The sequence below is a fragment of the Bufo bufo genome, chromosome 4, assembly GCF_905171765.1.
Source record: "Bufo bufo chromosome 4, aBufBuf1.1, whole genome shotgun sequence".
Taxonomy (NCBI): Eukaryota; Metazoa; Chordata; class Amphibia; order Anura; family Bufonidae; genus Bufo; species Bufo bufo.
Genome location: NC_053392.1, coordinates 321,911,667 through 321,926,190, shown reverse-complemented (window position 1 = coordinate 321,926,190; position 14,524 = coordinate 321,911,667). Strand labels below are relative to the sequence as shown.

Here is a 14,524-nt window from a genome sequence, read left to right as displayed (position 1 = left end):
GCTTTCAGTACACTTGCGTTTTTCCGGATCCGGCGTGTAATTCCGGCAAGTGGAGTACACGCCGGATCCGGACAACGCAAGTGTGAAAGAGGCCTTAGAATGATCCGAACACGCGTCATCGGGTGCTATATAGCACCGGATGACGTGTTCCGGCCACCCAATTACTGTAATGCCAGTAGCCAACATGGCTAGTGGCATTACAGTGAGAGCAGTACTTAACTGCACGTTTATTGGCTGCTTAGTACCGCCATGTGCCAAGCAAACTGGTATTCGGCCGAGTATGCTCGCTCAACACTACCCGTATGCAGTGTAGGTGTATCTCACACCAAAAATGGGAATATGTCACCCACCGAACTAACAGGCGGATTAAAGGGTTTCTACCACCAGAAATACTGTTATGTAGCTGACTGACATTAGCAATGCGCTAATGTCAGCACTACATAACGGTATGTTTTTTACCTTTCTCCCTGCAGCCGTTCTGATAAAATAAGCACTTTTATAATATGTTAATGAGCCTCTAGATGCTATGTGGGCATAAAATCAGCACCTTGAGGCCCCGTCTACTCACCCTTTATCCCGCCGAGGTCCCCTGTTCTGCCCGCACCGCTCGTCTTGATTGATGCCACAGAGCCTCTAGGTGCTGATTTTACACCCGCTTAGCACCTAGAGGCTCATTAGCATATTATAAAAGTGCTTATTTTATCAGAACGGCTGCAGGGAGAAAGGTAAAAAACATACCGTTATGTAGTGCTGACATTAGCGCATTGCTAATGTCAGTCAGCTACATAACAGTATTTCTGGTGGTAGAAACCCTTTAACTACTGTATATTAACAGTCAGATTAACTATATTAATTTCCATGTCACGTATAAAGTGCACATGTATCTCACACCAAAAATAGGTATATGTCACCCATTTAACTAACAGACGGATTAACTATTACATTTTTGTGTCATGGGTACAAAAATGGTGCATTGCACCCACAAAATATCGCTATAGGTCACCCACAGAATTAACAGCCAGAATTATTATTATATTTCTGTATCAGGGGTGCAAAGCTTGTGTATTGCACCCACAAAAAATCATTATAAGTCACCCACAAAACAAATAGCCAGATTCCGAACACTCTCCCTCGCTTCAGCTGCCTGCTTCCTGTCCTTGCACTACTCAGAGCTGATGGGCGGTGCTACACGTGATCCAGCTTGTTTAGAGGCTGGGTCACATGATGCAACGGCCAATCACAGCCATGCCATTACTAGTCATGGCTGTGATGGCTTCTAAGTGCCAACAGCTTAAAAGCTTGTTGATTGGTTGCCCTGCAGCCTTTCAAAAGCTTTATTAAATGCCCAAACACCGAACTTGAACCCAAACTTTTCTGGCAAAGTTCGGGTTCGGATCCGGGTACCCGAACTTGCAAAGTTCAGTATGGACCCGAACTTTACAGTTCAGTTTCGCTCAACACTAATTAAAAGTTATTTTTTAACATCTTAGGCTACTTTCACACTAGCGTTTCTATATTCCGTTATTGAGATTCGTCATAGGATCTTATTACCAAAAAAAAAAAGCTTCAGTTTTGTCTCCATTCATTTTCAATGGGGACAAAATGTAACTGAACAGAAGGGAATGCTCCAAAATGCATTCTGTTCTGTTTGGTTGCGTTCTCATACCGTTCTCCTGGGACGCGGAGCAAAATGGATCCTTCATGATCCGCAATGCAAGTCCATAGGGACGCATCAGTTTTCTCTGCCACAATCTGCCACAATAGAAAACGGATCGGTCCCCCATTGACTTTCAATGGAGTTCATGATGGATCCGTCTTGGCTATTTTAAAGACAATACAACCGGATCCGTTCATAACGGATGCAGATGGTTATATTATCAGTAACTGAAGCGTTTTTGCTGAACCCTGCAAAAACGCTAGTGTGAAAGTAACCTCAGAGGGGTCCGCACACGGGTACTATGATGCTGTGCACATCGGGCCGCCCGTCGGACTATTGTTCCGCTCTCATATGAGTGCGGGAAAATAGCCCCTTGGGCGGCCCGATGAGCACAGCATCATAGTAACCTATGATGCTGTGCGCTCCCGTGCGCACAATGTGCGCTCCCGTGCGGACCGTATGTCTCGGAGGGCATATGGTCATGTGCATGAGTCCTTCGACATTTTTTTTTCTTTATTTGACATTGCATGTGAAATTGATTTGGAAAAAGAAACCAGTAGGAACTGGGAATACATTACCTAGAGCTATTTATGTAGATATCAGAGTATGAATTGACCAGACATGTATTTTATTATTGCAGGTTAAAGCATTGTGTAACAATGAATGGAATCCAAATCGCATCATGGAATAGCACTAGCAACGTATCAAATAAATCATGGAATATGAGAAATGAATATCATCTCATTAATACTGCTGAAACTGTTATTCTCCCTTCTTTTATTGGAATCATCTGTTCTACTGGATTAGTGGGAAATATCTTAGTATTGGTCACTATTATAAGGTAAGAAGCAAATATTACAAAGATATACGGAACCATTCATTTCAATGGGTCTGGAAAAAAAAAAGTACTCCGTATGCATTCCGTTTCCGTATTTCCGTTTTTCCATTCCATTCAAAGATAGAACATGTCCTATTATTGTCCGCATAACAGACAAGGATAGTACTGTTCTATTAGGGGCCAGATGTTCCGTTCCACAAAAAATGGAATGCACATGGATGTCATCCGGATTTTTTGCGGATTCGTTTTTTGCGGACCACAAACCACAGAAAAATCTATACGGTCGTGTGCAATAGGCCTTAGGGCTCTTTCACACTTGCGTTGTTGGGTTCCGACATAGAGTTCCGTCATCGGGGCTCTATGCCGGAAGAATCCTGATCAGGATTATCCCAATGCATTCTGAATGGAGAGAAATCCGTTCAGGATGCATCAGGATGCCTTCAGTTCCGGAACGGAACGTTTTTTGGCCGGAGAAAATACCGCAGCATGCTGCACTTTTTACTCCGGCCAAAAATCCTGAACACTTGCCGCAAGGCCGGATCTGGAATTAATGCCCATTGAAAGGCATTGATCCGGATCCGGCCTTAAGCTAAACGTTGTTTCGGCGCATTACCGGATCCGACGTTTAGCTTTTTCTAAATGGTTACCATGGCTTCCAGGACGCTAAAATCCTGTTTGCCATGGTAAAGTGTAGTGGAGAGCGGGGGAGCAGTATACTTACCGTCCGTGCGGCTCCCGGGGTGCTTCAGAGTGACGTCAGGGCGCCCCATGTGCATGGATGACGTGTCGCATGGATCACGTCATCCATGCGCATGGGGCTCTCTGACGTCATTCTGGAGCGCCCCGGGAGCCGAACGGACTTTAAGTATACTGCTCCCCCGCTCCCCACTACTACTATGGCAGCCAGGACTTTAATAGCGTCCTGGGTGCTATAGTAACACTGAACGCATTTTGAAGACGGATCCGTCTTCAAATGCTTTCAGTTCACTTGCGTTGTTACGGATCCGGCAGGCACCTCCGGCAAATGGAGTGCACGACGGATCCGGACAACGCAAGTGTGAAAGAGGCCTTAATCAGACATATTTTTCTTCATAACTGAGACCTGAAACTGCCAGCATAAGGCCTCATGCAGACAAATATATTTTCTTTCTGTGTCCATTCTGTTTTTTGGGGGACCATATGTGGAACCATTCATTTCAATAGGTCCGCAAAAAAAAAGTTACTCCTTGTGCATTCCATTTCCTTATGTCCGTTCCGCAAAAGAATAGAACATGTCCTATTATTGTCCACATTATGAACAAGGATAGTACTGTTCTATTAGATGCCAGCTGTAAAATACAGAATACACAGGGACGCCATCCATATTTTTTGCGGATCAGTTTTTTGTGGACTGCAAAATACATACAGTCGTGTACATGAGCCCTGAAAGTGACTATTTGATCCTTGTGCCCATAGTCTTATAATATATATGACATTTCTGTTGGTCTATTTTTTTTATTTTTATTAATTAACATTTAAAATTATCATTACTAAAAGTCTAGGATGGTTTAACGAAGTCTTCATGTGGAAATATGTAAAATATTGATTGTGAAAAAGCTCCTTTAACCACTTTCCGATCGCCCATAGGATATAAACGTCCTATGGGTGGTTGTTTATCTCTAAATGGACATTCTAAAACGTCCATTCAGAGATGGCAGCTGCCTGCTAATCGTGCAGCTGCCGAGCGGAGGGGTCCGCTGCCAGTGACAGCAGAGCACCCCAGAGAGAAGGCAGGGACCGTTCCCAGGTGTCCCTGCCTTCTAGATTGCTGTATACACATCGTTATGCGCTTCCTGTCCCGGCCCAGTGGTCATGTGATCGCCAGGGCCGGGGGAGTGCAGGAGCTGTTGGGTTTTCCACAGACCTCTATCAGCCCTGCACTGATGCTGTACAGCGCTGTATAGTGCTGTACAGCCTCTCTGGTGGGGTGTATTTCCCCTGTAACTGGGGCTACTATGTCAGCCCCAGTTACAGGAGAAATCAATAGTGAAAAAAAAAAATGTGAAGTTAAAATGTCCCCCAGAGGTCTTGTATGACCTTATGGGGGACGTAAAGTGTAAATTAAAAATTAAAATAAATTTAAAATAAAGTGTTTTCTAAAAAAAAAAATGTAAAAAGTAATAAAATAAAAAAAGGTTAAAAAAAAATAAAAAATAGACATATTTGGTATTGCCGCATCCGTAACAGCCGGCTTTATAAATATATGACATGATCCACCCCGTCCCATAAAAAACACCAAGTGACCAAAAAGGGTATATCCCACAAAATGGTACCAATAAAAACATCAACTCTTCCTGCAAAAAACGAGCCCCTGCCCAAGATGATTGGCAGAAAAATAAAAAAGAAATATGTTGTTCAGAAAATGGAGATACAAAAACATAATTTTTTTTTCAAAAATGCTTTCCATGAAAATCTGCCCAAAAACCATATGGCGCTCATTTTCTTCTGCGCCCTGCCATGTGCCCTTACATCAGTTTACGACCGCATGTGGGGTGTTTATGTAAACCGCAGAATCAGGGTAATAAATATTATGTTATGTAATATTTGTTTGGCTGTTAAGCCTCGATGTGTTAAAGAAAAAAATTGATTAAAATGGAAAAGCTGCCAAAAAAGTTAAATTTAGAAATTTCATCTCCATTTACCTTTAATTCTTGTGGAACACCTAAAGGGTTAACAAAGTTTGTAAAATCCGTTTTGAGTAATTTGAGGGGTGCAGTTTCTACAATGGGGTCATGTATGGGGGTTTCCACTGTGTAAGCCCCACTAAGTGACTTCAGACCTAAACTGGCCCTTAAAAAGTGGGTTTTGGAAATTTTCTTAAAAATTTTAAGAATTTCATCTAAAATTCTAAGCATTCTAACATCTTAAAAAAATAAAATGACATTTACAAAGTAATGCCAACATAAAGTAGACATATGGGGAATGCTAAGTAATAAATATTTTATGAGGTATCACTTTCTGTTTTAGAAGCAGAGAGATTCAAATTTAGAAATCAGTGATTTTTTTCAAATTTTCATTATTTTTGGGATTTTTTAATGAATAAATGTAAAACACATTGACTCAAATTTACCATTAACATGAAGTACAATGTGTCACGAGAAAACAATCTCTGAATGGCTTGGATAAGTAAAAGGGTTCCAAAGTTATTACCACATACAGTGGCACATGTCAAATTAGCAAAATTAGGACTGGTCAAGAAGGGGGTAAATGGCCCGGTCTGGAAGTGGTTAATGGTTCATGTTAATATTTCTGGTGTGAAATGTCAAGTGGAGGATAATATAAATTTCCCTGGCATCCTACGGAGGTAAAAGTGTCTGCCTATATTTAATATTAACATTCTTGGTGGTGTTGGTAGATTAAGACTAATCAATATACCCTTAAATAGGTTGTGTTTTATATTGATGACTTATCCTCAGGATAGGTCATCGATATCTGATCAGTGAGGGTTCAACACCCAACACTTCAGGTGATCAACTGTTTGAAGAGGAAGCTGCCATATTCGATTTCGACGAAATTCGTGAATATTCGCTTGAATATTCATCTCATATTCGTTGAAATCGAATATTCGTTATTATTCTAGTTATCGCGACTAATATGGAATTTAAATAATTGTGTATTGCGATTTTAACTTAAGGTAACTTTCCTATTGGTTTGATATCTAGAATTAGCAAAGATGACAAATATGACGAATGTATTCGTCATATTCCTCAAAACGAAGATAACAAAGTATTCTCCATCTTCGTTTTAGCTCCATATTCGTCAACTTCGCTAATTCTAGCAATCAAATAGGAAAGTTGACTAGAGACAGCTAAGTTTTTAATTCGCTATGCGATAATATTACTTTGCTTTTTTTTAAAATAAATAAAATAATAATTTACTTGATAATTATTATAATTATTCTATTTATAAAAAAAAAAGCAAAGTAATATAATCGCATAGCGAATTAAACACAGCTGTCTCTATAGTCAACTTTCCTATTTGATTGCTAGAATTAGCGAAGTTGCCGAATATGGAGCTAAAACGAAGATGGAGAATACTTCGTTATCTTCGTTTTGAGGAATATGACGAATACATTCGTCATATTCGTCATCTTCGCTAATTCTACCAAGCCAACCATAGTAAACCAGGTCTAAGTTGAAATCGCAATGCGATTACTTCAAGTTATATTAATCGAATTGCGATTTCAACTTAGAGCTGTGTTTCTAATAGGTCAGCTTGCTAGAATTAAGGAAGTTAACGAATATGGAATATAGCAGTGCTAAGTTGAAATCGCAATTCGATTAATATAACTTGAAGTAATCGCATTGCGATTTCAACTTAGAGCTGTGTTTCTAATGGGTCAGCTTGCTAGAATTAACGAAGTTAACAAATATGGAATATAGCAGTGCTAAGTTGAAATCGCAATTCGATTAATATAACTTGAAGTAATCAAATTGTGATTTCAACTTAATTCTCACATCCGACAGTACATTCTAGTATGGAGGCGTTCCCATGGTGATGGGGACGCTCCATGAGCACGGAAGTCGGCAGAAGCGGCAACAGTCAATGACTGGAGCAGCCAGAAAGCCAGGAATCCTCAGGACAGGTAAGAACTACTTTTGGGAAGTGGGAAAGAAAAAAATATAACAATAAAAAAAAAAAAATCAAAATAGCGAATTTATAGTGATATATTCGCAAATTAGCGAAGTGCCGATATTCGCTAAGAAAATTCGCTATGCACTACTTCCTCTTCAGTACAATCCGTCATCTCTGAAGCGAAATTTGTACCCAAAAATGTACCCAAAAATAGTAACAATAAAAATGTCAGCTCTTCCTTCAAAAAAATTGCCCCTACACAAGACGATCTGCAGGAAAATAAAAGAAATGTAGGTTTCAGAAAATTAAGATACAAAAACATGATATTTGTTTTCAAAAATTCTTTATTATCTAAAACCGAAACAAAAAAATTTAAATACACATATTTGATATTGACGCATCCGTATCAACCTGTTCTATAAAAACAACACATGATCTATCCTGGCAGGAGAACTCCGTAAAGCAAAAAATAAAAACGGTGCCACAACAGCCATTTTGTGGTTACCTTGCCTCATAAAAAGAGTAATATGGAGCGATGGAGCGATCAAATAAATCATATGTACCCCAAAATAGTACCAATAAAACTGTCACCTTATTCTGTAGTTTCCAAAATGGGGTCACTTGGGAATTTATATGGTAGGGAAGCATCAGGGGGTTTTCAAATGCAATATGGCAACTTAAAATTATCCCAATGAAATCTTAATCTGCCCTCCAAAATCCATATGGCGCTTCTTCCCTTCTGTGCCCTGTCATATGCCCATACAGCAGTTTACAACCACATATGGGGTGTTTCCGTAAACTGCAGAATCAGGGTAATAAATATTTAGTTTTGTTTGGCTGTTATAGGAAAAATGGATAACAAATTAAAAATCTGCAAAAAAAAAAAAAACTTGAAATTTCACCTCCATTTTCCTTTAATTCTCATGGACCACGGGTTGAAGTTTGTAAAATCACTTTTGAATAATTTGAGGGGACTAGCTTTTAAAATGGAGTAATTTACGGTCGATTTCTACTATGTAGGTCCGACAAAAAGACTTCACAACTGAACTAAAAAAACATCCCAGAGATAATTCCACATACAGTGAAACATGTAAAATTTGAAAAATGTGACTTGGTCCTTATGGAAAAACTGGCTTGAAGGGGTTAAAGACATTGACTGTATGTTTGGGGTTGTTGTTCTGCTGCAGAATATATTTGGAGCCAATCAGATGTCTGCCTGATGGATAAGTATGTGCCTGTATTTCTCAGCATTGAGGACACCAATAATCTAGCACAGGCCGGACTTAAGGCTGCAAGACTGGGGGTAGGCCTGGCATGACAGGCGTTTGGAGGGAGTGAGTTGGGAGGCTTAGGGTTAAGGGGTATTGCAAGGATGGGGGGTGGAGGGATGTTAGAGGAGGAGTGTAGGGTTTAAAGGGCAGCGGGAGGCGGGATCAGGGTCATCTCGTGTGAGACAACAGTTTTGCAGCAGCCCCTGTCCTGCTGCTGCGTTACCTCTTGTAGTGACTGACCTTTTTCCCAAAGATGTCTTCTGTTGATGCTTTGCTGGCGCAGCTCCGGGCGGCAGCTGAGAGCAAAGGACCCTGAATGGCTCCAGGCGACGGTCCAAGGCTTGCTTCCGGGGTCAGGGGATTCGGCCTCCACAGCCCTCCCTATTCACCGGCAGCGGAGGACCAGGCCTCCGGCGCGCCTAAGTCCGGAGGAGACCCCAAGGGTTCGGCGCCGGGTATGGAGCCCCACCAGGGACCCTTCGGCACGCGCCGCAGGTAAGAGCAGTAGAGCCGGGCGGTCACGTGCCGTGAGGAATCCGATCTTACGGCGGGGCCCTGGGCAGGAGAGACCTGACATCTCCACCCCTGAATCAGGCGACGTGGGAGCGGGACCAGGATCGGCAGGTGGGCCAGGGCGGGCTCACCTGGCATGCCGTGGGAGTGAAGTACGGGATCCATCTGGGGGACGGCGTGGTCAAGATGGTGGCCGGGAGCAGGATTCTCTGATCGGGCAGCACGGAGCTGGCCCAGCATTGACGTCTTCTGTGGAAATGGCGGCCTCCAGTGGTCGAGCTGCAGTATTGCAGGCTCCAGTGTCAGCTTCCGTCGGGAAATGGCGGCATCTAGTGGGCGAGCTGCGGAACTGCAGGCTCTGGGATCTCAAGCAGCAAGAGTGGGCACTGGTAGTGCTGAAGATTGGAGATTGTCCAGAGGGGAGATCAGCGCCGGTCAAGATCCACAACATCACGTTCCGGCTGGTGGAATCACAGCGTCCACTCCACTCGCCAGGTGAGATTCAAGGGGAATCAGCATTAGTGGTGGCTTGTATTGGGGGGGTCCTGGGGTCGGGGGGGGTTAGAGGCATTGTTAGGGGGGTTGAGGGATTTAGTGAAGGGGTTGGTAAATGTGGGGCCAGGGACGGGGTCACCAGTGGGGGCCTGGGGTATACAAGGGCCAGGGTCCGGGGGTCAGGGGCAGATGGCTGGGTCTGTTGGGCCGGGGGACGGCGGGATCGCGGGTGCAGGAAGTAGTGGGTCATTGGGGGTTCCAGTGGCAGGTCCGGCGGACAAGGCCGGTGGTAGAGATAAGGAAGCGGTTGGACGATGGGGCGAGAGGGGAGGTGTGCGTTTGTTTTGAAGGGCCGCTGGGGGCCCACCTTAAGTCAGAGTTGAAGGAAAAAATATGGAAAAGGGATTACGTAGACATATTCTCGTTGCTCCCGCTAGAACGGTTTAATTTGGATAGAGATAGGGGGGAGGATAAGAGGAAGGAGGACGAGGACAAGCGGCGGTGCCGTTTGATTCCGCTGACTTTTTCAAACTGGATGCAGGCGTTCGTGATCCTGGCCAGTGTCATTGGGGAAAAGGCGTCGGAAAATTGTTCCGCGCTTTTCTGTTACCTGGATGCAATAGGAGAGGCTTATCGGACATATGGGGGGATGGGATGGTTGCGGTACGATGAGCAATTTAGACAACGAAAAGCGGCTCGGTCCACCATCCGGTGGGACCATAAGAACATCAGATTGTGGATGAGGGTGATGCTCCGGTCAGAGGGGGGCAATCCTTTCCAGGGGGAGCCGGGGGTTTTGGGCAAGCGGAGCGCTCGGCGGCCTTGCAAAAGGGTTTATGCTTCCTGTTCAATGAAGGGGGATGTAAGTATGGGGACAAGTGCAAGTTCAAGCACAAGTGTTCCTCATGTGGAGGGAGTCATGGAGCACAGCGGTGCTTCAGGGGTCGAAAAGGGAAGGGTTGGAGCGATTCGGCTGGAAAAGGGGCAGACGCCCATCCGGGTAACCGAGATGGTGTCCTTCCTACATAGGTATCCGAATGTGGCAGCGGCAGGTTTTTTGTTGTCTGGTTTTGAAGAAGGTTTTCGTATCTCGTTCGTGGAGGCGGAAATTTTGCAAAAGTCTAAGAACTTGAGGTCGGCGAGGGAGCTTCCAAGGGTGGTGATGGAAAAATAAAAAAAAGAGGTGGCATTGGGTCGCATGGCAGGTCCCTTCAAGGATCTGCCGATGCCGGATTTGCGGGTATCGCCGTTGGGGGTTGTACCGAAGAGGGTACCTAATAAGTTTCGCCTTATACATCACCTATCATTTCCGAAGGGAGGTTCGGTTAATGACGGTATCGCGCCGGAGTTGTGTTTGTAGTGTATACGTCGTTTGATGAGGCGGTTCGTTGGGTTCGGTTTTATGGGCAAGGGGCTTTGCTGGCGAAAGTAGATATTGAAGCGGCGTTCCATCTTCTACCGGTTCATCAGGATTGTCAGCACTTGTTGGGTTGTTTTTGGGACGAGGGTTTTTTTGTGGATCGCTGTTTGCCCATGGGTTGTTTGGTTTCATGTTCCTATTTTGAGAAGTTTAGTACATTTTTGGAATGGGTGGCGAGGGAATGGTCGGGTTGGGGTTCTATTATCCATTATTTGGACGATTTTTTGTTTATTGGACCGCCGGGGTCGAAGCGGTGCTCGGTGATGCTGCATTCGTTTGAAGTTATGGCACGACTGTTTGGGGTTCCTTTGACGTCGGAAAAGACAGAGGGTCCTGCGACTGCTCTGAGTTTTCTGGGGATAGTCATTGATACGGTGGCTATGGAGTGTAGGTTGCCGGACGACAAGGTTGAGGATCTGCGAGGGGTGCTCGCGGCGGCCTGTGGGTGGAAGAAGCTGCATCTGCGGGAATTGCAGTCCTTGCTGGGAAAGCTCAACTTTGCCTGTCGGATTATGCCCATGGGGCGGATTTTTTGTAGAAGGTTGGCACAGGCGACAGCGGGAGTTCAGGCCCCTCATCACTTTGTACGGCTTACCCGGGAACTCCGGGGAGACTTGTGGGTTTGGGCTTCCTTTTTGAAACGGTATAACGGCCGGTCTTTGTGGATGGCGGACGGGGTGTTGGCAGAGGATCTTGACCTTTTTACGGATGCGGCTGGGGGGTGCGGGTTTGGGGCGTACTTACAAGGTCGTTGGTGTGTAAGGGAGTGGCCTACGCAATGGCAGGAGGAGGGCTGGGTGAAAAATCTGGTGTTGCTGGAACTCTTTCCCATTGTGGTAGCAGTGTCCATTTGGGGGGAACATTTCAGGAACAGGAAGGTGCGATTCCACTGTGATAATTTGGGGGTTGTGGAGGCCATTAACCGTGTTTCGGCCTCGTCACCGCCGGTTGTCTGTTTGCTTCAACATTTGGTTTTGAGTTGCTTGTCGTTGAATGCTTGGATTGTAGCATCCCATGTACCAGGGGTGAGTAACTCAATTGCGGATGCTTTGTCTCGTTTTCAGTGGGAGCGTTTCCGGGTGCTGGCACCAGAAGCAGACGTGCAAGGAATGAGTTTCCTGCAGGAACTGTGGAAGCTGCCATTTGGTCGGCTGGCGACTTGGTGAGGAGTTGGGCGGCGTACGACAGGGCTTGGGGATTATGGGAGGAATGGAGGGAGCGTTTTCAGGGGTGCGGGTTGGAGGAAGGGGCTATGATGTTGCTTTTTGTGGGGCACTGCAGAGAGGAGGGATGGTCAGTGTCCAGAATGAGTAAGTTTATAACAGGGGCGTCTTTTGGTTGTAAGGGTCGGGATATAGTGGATGTGACTAAATCATTCTGGGTATTGCATGCTTTGAAGGGTTGGAGGAGGCGGGCACCGGGTGGGGATCGGCGCAGGCCGGTTTCCTTCGAGTTGTTAGGGGAGATGTTGGAGCAGTTGGAAAAGGTCTGTGTATCAGTTAGTGAAGTTAGGCTGTTTAAGTTGGCTTTTTCGTTGGCTTTCTTTGGTGCGTTGCACATTGGCGAATTGGTTAGCCTGAGTAAGTGCAGAGCAGGGGGACTGCAGGGTGAGGACGTGGTTTTATTTCAGGACAGGGTGGAGTTTCTTATTTGGCGGTCGAAAACGGATCAGATGGGCCGGGGTTGTCGGGTGGTTTTATATCAGGTGGCGGGGTTGGATGCGTGCCCAGTTCAGTGTCTTAGGAATTTTTGAGGGCAGGAGGTTGGGGGGAGCGGACCATTGTTCGGTTCATGGTCATGGTGCATGATTGTTCATGGTGCATGATGACGGGTCCTTCCTTTCTAGATTCCAGTTTATAGCGGTATTTCGAGCATTTTTAAAAGGGCTGGGCAGGGACCCAGCATTGTTTGGGGGGCATTCATTCCGGATCGGTACTGCCACCGAGGCGGCTAGGAGAGGATTGAGTAAAGAGGCCATTCGCCGCATTGGGCGATGGGAGTCGCTGGGGTTCCGGTCCTATGTTAGGCCGGCGTTGTTATAACGGGGGGAGGGGTTATTGTTGTTGTGTTGAGGGAACGCGTGAGGAGCTGTTCTTTGCTGCCCGGTTGACGTATTTTATTTTGTGCTTCTTACAGTTGGTGTGGCGTGCCTGGTGTGGATTATGGGGCACTCGTACGTGTTTTGGGGAGCGTTGTGAGCAGCAGTCAGGCCGGATGGAAGGCAGTTGGGCTTTTCTAGGGAGGTGGCGGTGGTTCGTTGGTTGGGGATTAGAGGTATGTTGTGGAGCCGGGTTCTTCCAGAATTTTACAATTTTACCAGGTTAGACTCGTATCCGGGGGTTTTGGTGCTACACGTAGGGGGTAACGATTTGGGGGGCGCCCTTTTCGTGAGCTTACGAGGGACATAAAGTTCGATTTGCTGCGTTTGTGGGCTCAGTGTCCTGGTATGGTTACGGTCTGGTCGGATATGGTGCCGCGTAAGCAGTGGAGAGACGCTAGGTCGGTAGAGAGGTTGAACAAAGCCCGGATAAAGGTTAATAGGGCGGTGGGCCGGTTTGTGGTGAGGAATGGCGGTGTTGCAGTTTGGCATAGGGAGCTGGAGGCGGGAGAGGGGGCTTTTTGGAGGGCAGATGGGGTTCATTTAAATGCGGTGGAATTGAGGTGGCTCTGCGAGTGTGGCGGGACGCAAGGAGGTGAGGAATCACCCCCTTAGGTCGTGGCGGAGGTGGGTCCTTGGAGTTGGTGGTTATGGTGGCTCTGGCATGGTGGGGAGGGAGCCAAAGGGGCTCTGGACTCCCCAGGTATTGGATGTTGGGGTGTGATATGGCGGGTATCTGCCCCACGGTCGTTGCCCATGGTTACTGGTTCTGCCTCCGAGCTGGCGTTTATCGGCTGGAGGTAATTTAATTGAGGGCACGGGCTGTTATCCGTCAGGTTTTACGGGGCTCCAAGGACCCTCTCCGTGCTGGGCATGTTTCTCTGTGGTCTGGAAGTTTTTTCTTGGGCGGGGGGCCTTCAGGTGGGAAGGCCTTGGATTGGTTATGTTATATGTTATTTATGCTTAAATTATTATTATAAATAAATAAATGGCTGCTGTGGCCAATAAAATCCACTGGAGGAGTTGTGTCTTTATTTGGGGAAGGAGGGGAGAGTGGGAGGTAAAACGACTCGACAATACGCTGGTCAAGCACAGGCCGGACTTAAGGCTGCAAGACTGGGGGTAGGCCTGGCATGACAGGCGTTTGGAGGGAGTGAGTTGGGAGGCTTAGGGTTAAGGGGTATTGCAAGGATGGGGGGTGGGGGGATGTTAGGGGAGGAGTGTAGGGTTTAAAGGGCAGCGGGAGGCGGGATCAGGGTCATCTCGTGTGAGACAACAGTCTTGCAGCAGCCCCCTCCCGCCCACCCGTTGGCTACTGGTTGGGTAGGGAAGCAGCCAACGGGTGGGCGGGAGGGGGACACCGCAAAACACGGACACCGCAAAACACGGACACCGTGGATCCGCAAAACACGGACACCGGCAATGTGCTTTCCGCATTTTGCGGATCCACACATTGCCAGAACTATATAGAAAATGCCTTTTCTTGTCCGCAATTGCGGACAAGAATAGGACATGTTCTATAGGCTCTACAAAAAACGCAGTGTTCGCCCGATCAGGCCTGATCTTGTGCGCACACTTGCGTTCAGTCCGCCCCACCGCAGTGACCGAATATTTTTTT

General features: G+C 46.2%; 1 protein-coding gene across 1 annotated transcript in view; it reads left to right on the top strand.

The window, feature by feature from the left end:
* The first annotated feature begins 2,316 nt into the window (after window positions 1–2,316).
* Window positions 2,317–14,524, top strand: part of MCHR2 (melanin concentrating hormone receptor 2) — a 346,069-nt gene continuing 333,861 nt past the window's right edge. The window contains exon 1 of the mRNA XM_040428802.1: window positions 2,317–2,498. Within this exon, the coding sequence (XP_040284736.1) occupies window positions 2,317–2,498 (182 nt within the window). The remainder of the gene's footprint in view (window positions 2,499–14,524) is intronic.